Source organism: Schistocerca piceifrons, chromosome X (genome assembly GCF_021461385.2).
Source record: "Schistocerca piceifrons isolate TAMUIC-IGC-003096 chromosome X, iqSchPice1.1, whole genome shotgun sequence".
In the NCBI taxonomy this organism is placed as follows: domain Eukaryota; kingdom Metazoa; phylum Arthropoda; class Insecta; order Orthoptera; family Acrididae; genus Schistocerca; species Schistocerca piceifrons.
Window position 1 is genome coordinate 255,870,640 of NC_060149.1, and position 13,806 is coordinate 255,884,445.

Here is a 13,806-nt window from a genome sequence, read left to right on the forward strand (position 1 = left end):
GTGCTACAGTCTAAACCAGCAAGCACATGCAGAAGAGACAATAGTGGCAGCAGAATATATCGTTCAGAATAATGAACCCTCATGGTAGTCAGAAGACAATAAGGAAATGAATGGTTCTGGTATAACAAAGATACCTATGTGCTTAAAATTGAAGCAAGGGACCAAGAGCAACGAGTGAAAAGGTACAGCAAAAAAGTCTACAATAAGCCACACTTTAAACTTTGACTCCTCTGTGCTACATGGTTATAGCAGTCATGAAAAGGACAAAATTATTTGGGAGAATGGTAAAGGGGGAGTGGCAGTTACTGTAAGCAATACATAGTCCTTCTCATCTATCCCCTTTAGCACTAGCTTACAAGCGGTCACTGTAAAAGTGCATGTGCATCTTGGATTAACATTATATTTCCTCCACCTGCCCCCGAATGAAATTGTAGACAAAGAGACTCTCCTCCCACCCCCCGGTCTCCTCCTGCGGGCCTCTGTCTCTTTGCCCCCCCCCCCCCCTGTTGAAAGCCTAATTTCAGTAATAAGTACACTGTGATTAAAAGTATCTGGACACCCCCCAAAAATACATGTTTTCAAATTAGGTGCATTGTGCTGCCACCTACTGCCAGGTACTCCTTATCAGTGACCTCAGTAGTCATTAGACATTGTGAGAAGATAGAATGGGGCACTCAATGTCAGTTAAAGTGTCAGTCAACTGCAGATAACCTAAAAGTCTTGGAGTGATAAGGGTGAAACGTCATTGAATTGTTAGGGAGAGCAAGTAGACTATGCCAGCTTTTCCTGAACGTCATAAATTGATCCACTAAAAGTATGATTGTATGGAAGACTATTAGGAGGATTTCTTGAAGAGATGGGATATGTCAAGTTGCAGCTGTAATGTGAAACTGGAGTTGCTAGAGCAATGCACAGACATAACCCAGACAACGGTGGAAGCTTTTGCTGGAGTTACTTCCACTACCAGTCTGGATCTAGCTTTCTGATACCACACAGTGATTTGTTATCACTGTCAAGACACAATGGATAAATTTAGAAAAAAAACATGGTATTGGCAAAAATATTGCAACATTCAGTCATCCATAAACAACTAATACTAGCCAGGATGTCTTACTGTTAGAAATATTTTAATTCCACTAGATTTCTTGTGTACATACTCTTGGATTTCAATGACTTATTTACTATGAAAGACAGCATCAGCACTATCATACTCTAGATTGGAAGGCTTCTTTTTGCCCATCCGTTCTTAGTGGAAAGCACACAGAAGTTCTTACAGCAGCATGTAAAATGGGTTGCAGAAAAACTGCTGTGTGTCTAATTTTCATTGTCTGCATTTGCAAAATCACACGTCACACTGAACCTCATGATTGCAGCGTACACTTAACACAAAGTGTGCTATAATGAATATCATGTGGTTTGAGAAATCATTTGCACTTGTGTGTGTTACTTTGAGTTGTGTGTATTGCATGTGTGAGTTTTAAAAATAATTTATGTTCAGTGACATTTGTCGTTGAAGTGCCTCTTTAAAATTATGGTGCTCGATATTTTTATAGCCCTAATGATATGATGAGATTTAGTACAAATAATGTAACTTTCTTTGCTTGAGAACCACACACATTTTTCTACCTCATCTAATTGAATGAGTCAGTTACAGTAACAGGAGTTATCAGTTGGCAATAATTTTAATTCATAATTTCAATAGATACCTGTATCAAATATTTTTCTGTTTACAGGTACAAACCTCCAGTACAGAACTCTCAAAATGGCCAGGGGGAAGACCTGACCCCTGATTATATGAATATACTGGGAATGATCTTCAGCATGTGTGGACTGATGATGAGAGTAAGTTTACAGAAGGTCCAACAAATTGCTCAGATATAATTAATTTCATTTTATGAGAATCAATTTTTATGGAGAAATGGACAGTCTTGTGGAAATAACAATATCAAGTTTTCTTGCTGCCCCGAATAGGCTCTAAAGCCCTTATATTTAAAGCTTAGTGGGTGTGGAAGACAGCTTGCATTTCATTAACTTCACAATCTTGATTCCCTTGTGATGCAGAGAAACCTCTGAAAACAAGCTACTCAGATCATCATCATCATCATCATCTGGGTAACAGGACAGTTTCCTGATGAATTCAGATATGCTAATGCAATGTCTGCTGAAACCCAAAGAGGACTGCATGCCAGAGCACTTAACCCAGTGTTGCCTTCACCAGATATGTAGGTAAGATATTGAAGGGAACAGTCAACTACCACTTTGTTTGAAATTTAGAATTCAGACAACACCTGAGTCACTTTCAGCGGGGATCAGGAAATAACACACTACTATGTACAACCTGACCCTGCTGGAGCTGGCAGTACAACAGACCTTTGCAAATGTCACTTAGCAAGTACTTTCTTTGAATTAAAAGGAAAAAAAAAAACCATCCTCAGAAAGCTCTAGAAATGCAGTTTCCAAGGACATCTGCACATCTCCATTAGGTATGTCTCCTGCCCCTGCTCCCTCACCTTGTTGCCATCCGTGTTGCTCCTTCCATTTGAAATACTGAGGAGGTGCTGTTCTAACTGCCTAAGTAGCACATGGCTCAAATAGCATTCTGTGACTGGTGTACTTTGTGACCGGAAGATTCCAAACTGCCTCAAGTCGAAAGTATACTGATTTGTAATCCATTCAGTTGCACTTTATGCTACTGAATGCTGGCCTTTAAAAAAAGAAGTGGAAGGACGACTTGCTGTCATGGAAATGAAGATGCTCAGGTGGACATTTGTATTATCACTGCACGATTGTGTCACAAATGATAACAGTCATAAGCTATACGGAGTACCATCAATAGTAGACAAGATGAGAGAAAGCCATCAACAATGGTATGGGCATGTTCTTAGAGCAGACACAATAGTAATGGCAAAGGCGAGTTTTAATTTGAAAGTAAATGATAAATGGCAGTAGGATGACATTGACAGTGAAGGCTTGACACCCTGCATGAAGACCTCATGCCTACACCCTGATCAGGCACGTGATCACATAAAATTGTGACAGCCAACCAAAATGGGACCCTGCAAGCATGCGGGACAAATGCTAAGGAGGAAGAAGAAGAAGAAGTAGTAGTAGTAGTAGTAGTAGTAGTAGTAGTAGTAGTTCAGTCTTTGTTGTTAAGTCCACCAGTTTTAATGCTCGTCCAGCCTTGCCACAAAAAAATCTGATAGCTGCAACTGACAAGTGAGTGAACTAATGAAAAATGGAAAAGAAACTCTGCAATCAGGCCCTGAAGATGATTTGATGTTGACCACCTGCCTTGTAATCATCTGCAATGTGGCGTCACGTAGATGGAGTACGGAGGGGGCACAGTTTCAGCACACCACTCTCCAACCTGCTGTTGACGTTTACACCTGAGAGCCGCTACCTCTGTTGAGTAGCTCCTGAGTTGGAGGCTGATTGCACCTTTGGTAGCTTTGGAACTCGAACCTGGGTCACCACATTGCAGGCATCTACACTGACCACTCAGCTACAGAGGCAGACAGGTGGAGGAATGGATGGAGAAAATGCTTTTAAATTATCAATTGTCAAATCTAGTTGCCCTTGTAACTGCTTGTATTCTGTTTTTCTAAGGTCGTGACGAGGGCCACTGTTCTATTCCTGTCTGATGTGAAAGTGTAAACTGTATTCAGAGTAATAATTTTTGTAAACTGCACACTGAATGTATACCAATAGTGAAACCAAGACATTTCAGAAACTGAGCAGGGTGGTTGTTGTTGCTTCAGTACACTAAGACGGAGTACCTCATACAACACAGCACAATAGAATACTGGCCGCTAGCTGCCCTAGCTTTTTGCAAGAGATGCAGCCCACGTGACTCATCATTTCAGCCCCTTGTAGCCAACAGCAGAAGCAGTTGTACTGACGTGTAGCACCTATGAATTGTTATCGAAACCCACTTTAGGTAGTGATACTAAATCCCTTCCCTCTGAAATTACCAAATGGAGCCGGCAATGGCCAGGTTTTGCCATTGCAGGCATGGGAGAGTGGAAGGTGTGTCTGAGATCCCCACCAAGTGATAGTGGCCCGATCTCATCTGGACTGGCCAACTCAAATGGTCTGACTGAGCACTTAGGGGATGTTGGAGTTGGCAGCACATCAGAGGCAGTGCTGCTCTGATGCAGCTGGACTAGAAGAGGCTTGGGCAGTTGGAGTGGCTCAGCATTCATGAACTGTCACACACTGACTTACTCAGTTGCTCACCTACGATCGGGGTAGTGGGGTTGCAGGTTGTATCAGTGAAACGGCAGCACAGGGTTATGGCTAGTGGCATGGTAGGTTGTTACTAGGGTGCTAGGTCCCTGGATCAGAGGTGGCAATGGGGACAGGAAGTACTGACTAAGAGTACAGTCATTGCTGGAGCAGGTTTCGGTGGTGGGTTAGGAGCACATGACAGTGATATAATGTTGAACAGCTGACATGCTCTGTGGCCTACGATGACCCCTACCCCAGGGGACTCGCAGATCTTTTGTGGGTAATAAGTACGGCACGCATGGAGCCCCAAGCCATTGCAGCCTTTCTTCCCTCCCAGGCTGATTTATCTTCCCCATATCCTCTTCTTCCCACCCTAGCTGCTCTTCCCCCCCCCACACCCCACCCACCCCACCCCCATCTCAGTGTGTCTTTCCCTTTATGATGATGATCCAGTTATTCCCTTGGTTCCACTATTTCTTTTTGGTCTTGTGTTTCTTTCTGGTTCCCCTTGGGATTTGACCTCCTTTCCGAAATTGTTTCTGTAGTGTGCCATCTGGGAACGAATTTCCTCCCTAGCACCTCCAGTGTGGATTCCTCTCCCCCCAGTCCTTCCCCCTTCCTTCCCTGCTGTAGCTGTCCCCCCCCCCCCCCTCCTCACCACTTCTCTTCAGCAGGTCACCAGCACGTGTAACCAGTCTGTATGGTGTTGTTGTTATGTACTCATTTGGCAGAGCCCCATGACAACACAGGGATCGTACTTCTGATACTCGAGCTGTCACTGCCTTGTGTATGCCTAGGAATGGTTTGCTTGTCTTTTTGGGGCATCAGAACTCTCAGCAACAAGCACTATGCCAGGTGACCCTTGTTGCAGCTGGGTGGTGCCCCTTAGGGTCAGCCCCTGATTGAAGTGGGTGGTACCAAAGCAGATGCTCTGCTTCTGGCTGCTCAAACAAGGCCATATCTTTGTACAGGAACAGTTCTCTCTCTGTTCCTGATTTTGCTTCTTAGGTCTGGGGAGGAGAGCCAGGCCTGCCGGCTTTAGGCAAACCCTTTTACCTTCACTTGGTTTGTTCCAGGACTGACAGGAAGACTTTCACCACTACCAAACTGCTGTTATTTGGAGAACATATCACAGATCAGTTTGGTGAAGTTCACTCAAACAATAAGATGCAGTCTGGTTTCCTACTGAATAAAATGAATTCTGCCAGTCAGTCAGATTTCCTTTGTGCCTGTCAACGGTTAGGAGAAATCCTGGCGAGAATCACTCCTCAATAGTCCCTTAAACATGACCTAGGGCATTACCATCCACAGGGACCTCCTCCCTCAATCTGACAAGGAACTTAGGGGACTAACCTGACATGGCATGGCATAGCATTCATTTCATCAGCGAGTCCAAATAGGTCCTAAGGGCAATTCTGTTGATAATCAGCACTTTCATCCTGGCTTTTAGAGTGTTACCATTCCAGAAAAAATCAATTGTGGTTTACTGCTGTGACATGAAGCCTTATATGCCAATCTGCCATGTGCTGTTCTTGGTGTCTCCATTTTGGTCTCATGTCTTAACGATGTGAGGCGAATCTTATTTACGGCAATGGGGGCCACCATCTCTGTATGGGGAGTTCTTGCACCCCACTGCCAAAGTGCATGAACTGTTCCTGCCCACATTCTCCTTGCTCACCAGATTGCCCAATCTAGAAAAAGAAATGGAAGATTAAGAAGTTCAAAACTCTTTGACAGTCTATCCTACTCTGAGGCCCAACAGAAATGTGACCATCTTTATTTTTAATGTCTATCTTTGCTTCTCGTCAGTCTTCTTCTCCTCCTCCTCCCCCTCCCCTCCCCTCCCCCTCCTTTTTTTCTGTCCTACCCTCCTTCGCATTCCTCCTTCCTGGCAGTTCCCATTCCCTTCCCTCATGGAACCATTCCTTCTCCGTGGTTAGAGAAGCAATCGTCTCCTCTGGCACTAGCCAGGGATGGGGCTGCCTCTAGGAACCCCCCTCCCCAGTGTCCCCAGGGCAAGAAATCTGTAAAGTCAGACACAGGACCCATGCAACCCATGCACTGTGGGTCTCAAGACCACTCATCCTCTTTCAGATCGTGATATCGCTGCAACTTACCAACTTCTCTTGCCCTGGAGGAGGAGGAGGAGGAGTGTAAGTGTAGGGGCATGACTCTCTGCCCCCACACGCCTGCCCTCAATACCCCATGGAGTGTCACCTCCTCCCTCGCAATCAGGGTCTAATCTTACATTCAAGGATATCACTCTGCACTCTGTCCTTACCAGAGATGGACACTGAATGGGAACAATGACTAATTCTGGCCCGTTCAACAGCCATCCTGCCTCTTTTACTACTCTCCTACAATGGGACAGTAATACTTATTATCACCACCTGCAGGAATTGGAATCTCTTTTTCCTCCTTACTCTGTAGCGTGTGTTGTACTGCATGAATCTCATTTTGTGGATACTCATTTGCTGACTCTTTGTGGTTTCCAAGGCTTCTGCCAGAACTGAGTTGGCCGTTTATGACCCTCCGGTGGTGTCTGTACACTGGTCCACACGAAAATTGTTAGTTTCTGCATTCTTCTTCGTAGTGTGCTGGAAGCGATGTCCGTTCAGTTGCATTTAGACTGTGGTAACGATATGCAATATTTACTCCCTCCCCCCGGACCAGCCTCCTATGGTTCTTGCTATTCTTGCCCTCTTTAGACAGCTCAGTCCCCTCCTTTCTTCTAGTGAATTTTAATGCCCATAACCCTCTGTGGAGTGGTACAGCAACCACTTACCAGGACTCCATCAGGAGGCTCGCCACTCTTTGGCGGGTTTGTGTTTGGCTACCATGGGGCCCCAGCTTTTGCAGCATCTCTTCCCTTCCGTGCTGCATGTCTATCCGCTTGCTATTCTTTTTCCCCTCCCTTGGGGAACACATCTGGGGTGTTATTGGGAATGTTCCGCATTGTCTGTCACTGACATAAGAACAGTCTCACCACTTTTTTTCATTCCCTTTTCCTTTCTCTTTTTCCCTTCTCCGCTTCGGTGTTTGAGATTCCTTTTTTTCTCCTTCCTCCCTGTGCACTCCTGAAGGCCAGTCAACGTGCCTGACGCATAATAGGTGACTGGGTAACTCACAATTCCCAGCCCCGGGTCGACAGGTAGGGTTTGGATTTACCCACTGGGACAGCCCAAGCCCAGGGAGGGGTGATTGCCTGAGCTGCAACCTTCCCAAATTGCCAATTAGTCCCTCTGTCAGGTGTTCAGGAGGTGTGACCTGAGATGTGAACAATCACCTAGGGCAGGTGCGCCTGCTTGTGAAGGAAACCCCCAGTTGGAAGGAGTGCGCCATCGGAGATGTTGGCAATTGTGGGGGATTTTCTTGCAATGAGCCAATGTTCACAATCAAGGTCTACAAAATGTAAATGGAATGAGGCTAACTACTCAAAGACCACTCCAGCTGCACCATGGTTCCTTGTGGTCTCACATACTGAAGATGGCCAGTCCTTCGCCATGGTAAATCCATTTATTATTCAGACAGGTGTTGATACCATTGCCAGCCCTGTGAAACCCTGCTCTCATTTACAGAATGGCAGTTTCCTTTTGGAGACTACGTCTAATTCTCAAGCTCAACTGCCTGCCGCTTCACTTCACTCCTACCCTGTCTGTCTAGGCCCATAGAACTCTGAATTCTTCCCGTGGTGTTACTTACACTAAGCTGCTCGATGGTCTGACCAAGATCGAAATGCAGTCTTGCCTCTCAGATCAGGGTGTCACTTCCATCCATTGGGTGATGAAAAAGGTAGATTCCTCCTTAGTGCCCATCCGCACTCTTTTTCTCAGCATTGATATAGTGGTGCTTCCGTCCAGACTGAAGCAGGCTATGAAATTATCACAGTCCGACCACACATTGCGAACCCGATGTGCTGCTACCAGTGTCATCATTTCAACCACACTAGAATGTGTTGTCGACACCCAGCTAAATGTGTAACCTGTGGTATGGATGCACATGAGGGCGATTGTCATCCGCCTCTTTGCTGCCGTATCAACTGCAATGGCAGCCATGCCACCTCGTCTTAGGATTGTACCTGATATTTTGATGAGTGGGCTGTCTAAGAGATCCATATAAAAGAAAAAGTGCTTTACCCAGTCACTCGCAAGTTATTGGTTAGGCGCAAACCCTGCTTTCTCCCGTCTGGCGCCTATAATTCTGTTTTTGTTACCACTCGCTCCATGAAGAACATGGCCACGCAGACATGCGACCTCAAATTCAGCTCTGAGGTTGTGAAATCACCCAGTGTCAAGGTAGCCTCGGCATTCCCCTGTCCAGCTGTGCAACAAGATGACAAACTCTCTCCTCAAGGGGCGGATCCACACAACCAGTAGGCCGGAAAGTACAGAAGGAGCACTCCCGTGATGACTTCTTACGTCCCTCCAGCCAAACAACACCAGAGTCATCCTCTGCTAGTCGGAAAGCCTCGAAGAAGTCATCCAAAGGCAAATGGTCTTCTCCTTCGCCAACTCAAAGATCCTCTTCGACAGTGTTGCCATGTGATACCTTAGCCTGGCCGGCCTCCGTATCACCAGTGTGCACCACTGACTGTTTTTCTGTGTTGAACTCGACAGACCAGCAGGATCCTCCTGCTTCTGTGGCCTGTAGCAGTGACTTTTTGCAGGCTGTCACTCGGCAGCCACTGAGGTGACACCCTTTCACCTTGAGGTTGGCATCCCATCTCATGGAGGTGTCATGGTGCTCATATGGCCTGATGTTCATAGTCAACCCATCTCCCTGACTACCCATCTTGAAGTTGTTGCGGTTCGCCTTTTCTTCCTCACCTGACTTTGTCCCTCTGTACTATTTATGTCCCTCCATCATTTGATGTCACCAGGGCAGACATCCTTCAGCTTACTGGGCAGCTAAGTTCCCCATTTCTACTACTTGGTGACTTTAATGTGCATCATCCCCTTTGATGTTCTCCCAGAATATGTCGGAGGTGTGTCCTCTTGTCTGATCATCTTAATCAACTCAACCTCTTCTGCCTTAACACTAAAGCACCCACCCACATTCCTTTCTGACTCCTCACATACCTATTCTCATTTGGACAGATCTTTCTGCACTGCCCAGCTTGCTCATCATGAGTGGTTCATTCTTTCTGACACCTACTCGAGCGACCATTTCCCATGTGCTATCTGATTGCTGACTCCTACCCCACCTGTGTGCACACCCAAATGGCCGCTTATTAAAGCTGACTGGCAGCTTTTCTCCTCCCTGATGACCTCCGAAGAACAAGATTTCCCCTGTTGTGATGACCAGGTGGAATATCTCAAAAATGTTATCCTTCCTGCTGCAGAACATTCCATTCCTCTCACTTCCTCTGTACCACACCACGTCTCAGTCCTTTGTTGGAGTGAGGCATGCCATGATGCAAATCATGCACGGAGATGTGCTCTCCGCATTTTTAACTATCATCCTACGATGGCAGACTGCATTCCTTATAAACAGAGGCATGCAAAGTGTCGTCAGGATAGCAAAAAAGCTAGCTGGATTTCATTCACTAGTTCTTTCAGCATTTCCACCCTTTCCTCTGTTGTGTGGGCCAACTTCCGACGGCTCTCTGGGATGGAGATCCATTCGCCAATTTTTGGCCTTAAAGTAGCAGACGATGTTATTGTGAACCCTATTGCTATCTCCAACACCTTGGGCCTCCATTTTGTGGAAATTTTGAGCTCTTGCCACTGTCACCCTACCTCCCTCCATCGGAAATGAGCGGAGGCGACTCGGGCGATACCCTTCTCTTCTCAGAATTATGAGTGCTACAATGCTGCAATTACTATGAGGGAGCTAAATCATGCTCTCAGTTCATCCCGATCCTCTGCCCCAGGGCCAGACGCTGTCCACATTCAGATGCTGCAGCAGCACTTTTTTCTTGCGGGCAAGCACTTTCTGCTTAATACATACACCCGCATCTGGGCAAAGGGCACATTTCCCAGACAATAGAGTGAGTCATACCCATACCTAAGCCCGGTAAGGACGTAAACCTTTCTTCTAGCTACCACCCCATCTCTCTCACCAACTGCACTTGCAAGGTGATGGAATGTATGATTCATGCACGGTTGGTATAGTGGCTCAAGTCTCACAATTTAACAACAACTGCACAGTGTTGATTTTGGGCGCGGCGTTGTGCAGTTGACCATCTCGTTACTTTGTCTACCTGTATCATAATGGTTTTCTGCAGAAATCCCAGACTGGCCGTGTTTTTCGATTTGGAGAAGGCCTACAACACGTGCTGGAGAACTGGTATCCTCCATACTCTTTACTCGTGTGGCTTCCGTGGCCACCTGCCCTGTTTCCTTCAGGAATTTTTAAAAGACTGGGTTTTCAAGGTGCGTGTGGGTTCTGCCTTGTTGGACACCTTTATCCAGGAAAACAGAGTGCCTCAGGGTTACGTCCTGAGCGTCGTCCTCTTTGCTATCGCCATTAACACTATAATGGCCTGTCTCCTGCCAGGCATCTCCGGCTCCCTTTTTGTTGATGATTTTGCCATCTATTGCAGTTCTCCATGGACCTATCTCACTAAGCGGTGTCTTGATCATCCTTACTCCTGGAGCATTGACAATGGCTTTTGTTTTTCACTGACGAAACTGCCTGTATGAATTTCTGGTGATGCAAATGGTTTCTCCCACCACCTTTACATCTTGGGCCTGTTGCCCTTCCATTCGCTGAATCTGCAAAATTCCTGGGGCTCATGCTTGACAGGAAACTCTCTTCATCCTCCCATGTCTTACCTGGCAGCCCGCAGTACACGGTCCCTCGATGTCCTACACGCACTCAATGGTACTTCCTGAGCTGCCGATCGAACCACCTTGCTCCATTTATATTGGTCTCTTGTCCGTTCGAAACTAGACTATGGATGTTTTGTTTATGTGTCTGCACATCCGTCGCGCTTACGCTTTCTCAACACTACACCATTGTGGCATCTGCTTGGCCACTGGTGCCTTTTACACTAGCCCAGTTGAGATTCTGTGTGCCGAAGCTGCTGAACTACTACTGTTGTACTGCCGTGACTTCCTGCTCAGCAGGTATGCATGCCGTTTGTCTGCCATGCGTGACTACCAATCCTATGCCTCCTTCTTTGATGATTCCTTTGATCGCGAGTATGGGGTGTGTCCCTCTTCTCTGTTGCATCCTGGAGTCAGCTTTCAGCACTTGCTTCGGCATCTTAACTTCACACTACCTGCAACTTTCCCGGTGGGTGTTGAACCCTTCACAACCTTGGCTTCGTGAAGTGGCCCGTGTTAACCTTGGCCTTTATTCTCTTCCTAAGGACACTACTCCAGCCTTGCTGTTATCGCCTTCAGTTTCACAACCTTCATGTGGAATTTCGCAAAAGTACCTTTGTGTACACTGATGGCTCTCTGACCATGGTGTCAGGTGTGCCTTCGTCATTGGTGCCAATATCTTTAGATATCAGCTTCTGGCACACTGCTCAGTATTTACAGCCGAGCTCATTGCCCTGTATCAGGCCACAGGTACATCCGGCGACACAGACTTTTCAGTTGTGTCCTCCATGGCCTACTCCAAATTTTTATCTGTAACTTTATTTCATGTTGCACTTGGCAGGCCTTCTGTGACACCTCCCATTTGCAGGAGAATGGTGTTCTGCAGGGTTTTGTTTTAAGGGACCCTAACTTTGTAAGGGCTATCAGTGGTTTGGTGGTGGCTGTGGGGCTTCCAGTGTCACTCTGTTTGTATGCTGTTGATTTTTACATTTATTTTTGTTCAGCCATGATGGGCATTGCTGAATGCAGACGGCTGGGAACACTACGCCGAGCAGTCTTGGGCTCTCACTAATGGCTTCCATTTCTCAGCTGCCAAGACCTGCGATGAGAATTTCTGTCCTCACTATACAGTCCATCTCCATCCATATCTGTTCCTGAGTGACCAGTGCCTCAATGTGGTGGGCTCTCATTATGTTTTGGGACTTACCTTTGCTGCTTAATTGACATGGTCCCCCCCCCCCCCCCCCTCCCATATTCAACTAAAGCGGACATGTTGGTCACAGCTCAGTCCTCTTCAATGCCTCAGTAATACCAACCGGAGCACAGACCACTCTTCTCTGATACATCTCTATGCAACATTGGTCCAGTCCCACCTAGTTATGGGAGTCTCGCATATGGCTCATTATCGCCTTCAACATTACAGATGCTGGGCCTGATACAATGTTGTTGGGCACAACTTGCAACTGCTGCCTTTTGGACTACCCCTGTGATCAGCCTCCTAGCAGAGGCAGGGGTTCTACCACGGCGGGTTTTGCGCCAACAACAGTTGATCACTCACGCATTACACATTCGGTGCTTCCCGGAGTACCAGAAACACTGTGTCCTCTTTCCAGACACAGAGATCCACCTCCTGCAACAGTGTACAACGTCTGGGGTTATGATCCAGATCCGCATTTGGTCCTTTCTTTCTATACTCAGTTTTTCCCACTACCACCACTTCTCCAGGCCTGTTCACGTACACCTCCATTTTGCATCCCCCATCCACAGCTCTGTCTTGACCTATTACGAGGACTCGTTTACTCCTGAGGCCCTCTATCACCAAATTCTTCACCGTTCTCGGAGCATTTCGTAGTTCAAAAGTAGTCTACACTGATGGCTTGATGGTTGCCAGTCATGCTGGCTTTGCTTACATTCATGCGGGATGTAATGAATTCCACTCCGTAGCTGATGGCTGCAGTGTTTTCACTGTGGATTTGGTAGCCATCTCTTGTGTTCTTGAGCATACATTCCTGCACCAGTGAGTCCTTTGTAGTGATTCTGAGCAGTTTACGGGCTCTTGTCCTTGCCATCCATTGATTCTTACTATCTAGGATTCCCTTTCTGCACTCAAACATTGTGGGTGCTCGGTCTTTGTCTGGACCCCGGGTCTCTTCAGGATTGCAGGAAATGAACTCTGTGACAGGCTGGTCAAACTCTCTAACAGCAAGGTGCCGCTTGAGATCGGTATTCTGGATTCGGATCTTCAATTGATATTACACCTTCAAGTTCTAAGGATTTGGAATATGGAATGGCATACTCTGACTTTGCCGAACACTGGTGATAAAGGAGACCACGAATTTATGTAGGTCCTCCAGGCCAACCTCCCACAAGGACACCATCTTCCTTTCGTGGCTCTGCATCAGCCATACGTGGCTAACTCAGTCATCTCCTCCATCACTAGGATCCACCCCACTGTTGCTGTGGTGCCAGTCTGGTGATGGTCCACACTTTGCTGGACTGTCCCTAGCCTAGCCTAGCCACCCTGTTGCAGACTCTTAATCCCCCTGACTTGCTTCCCCTGGTGTGAGCAGATGACACCTTAGCACTTGACCTGGTTTTACAGTTTATTCGTGAATGGAGTTTTCGCCATTCTCTCTAAGGGAGGGCGTCTTAGCCTTGGGTTAGCAGGACACTCTGTTACCACCTCTGTCCTGCATGGTCAGCAGTTGTCTGGGCTTGGTGGTGCACCACAGCCATTTCCATACCTGCTCTTATGCTCTTCTTCCCCTCCTTGCATGTAGTAGGTACTGTTGACCTTCGGTACTGT

The 13,806-nt window shown here is 46.7% G+C and overlaps 1 protein-coding gene across 1 annotated transcript in view; it reads left to right on the top strand.

Moving 5' to 3' along the window:
* Positions 1–13,806, top strand: part of LOC124723134 (PAT complex subunit Asterix) — a 79,441-nt gene that overhangs the window by 35,510 nt on the left and 30,125 nt on the right. Inside the window, exon 2 of the mRNA XM_047248322.1 lies at positions 1,734–1,842. Within this exon, the coding sequence (XP_047104278.1) occupies positions 1,734–1,842 (109 nt within the window). The remainder of the gene's footprint in view (positions 1–1,733; positions 1,843–13,806) is intronic.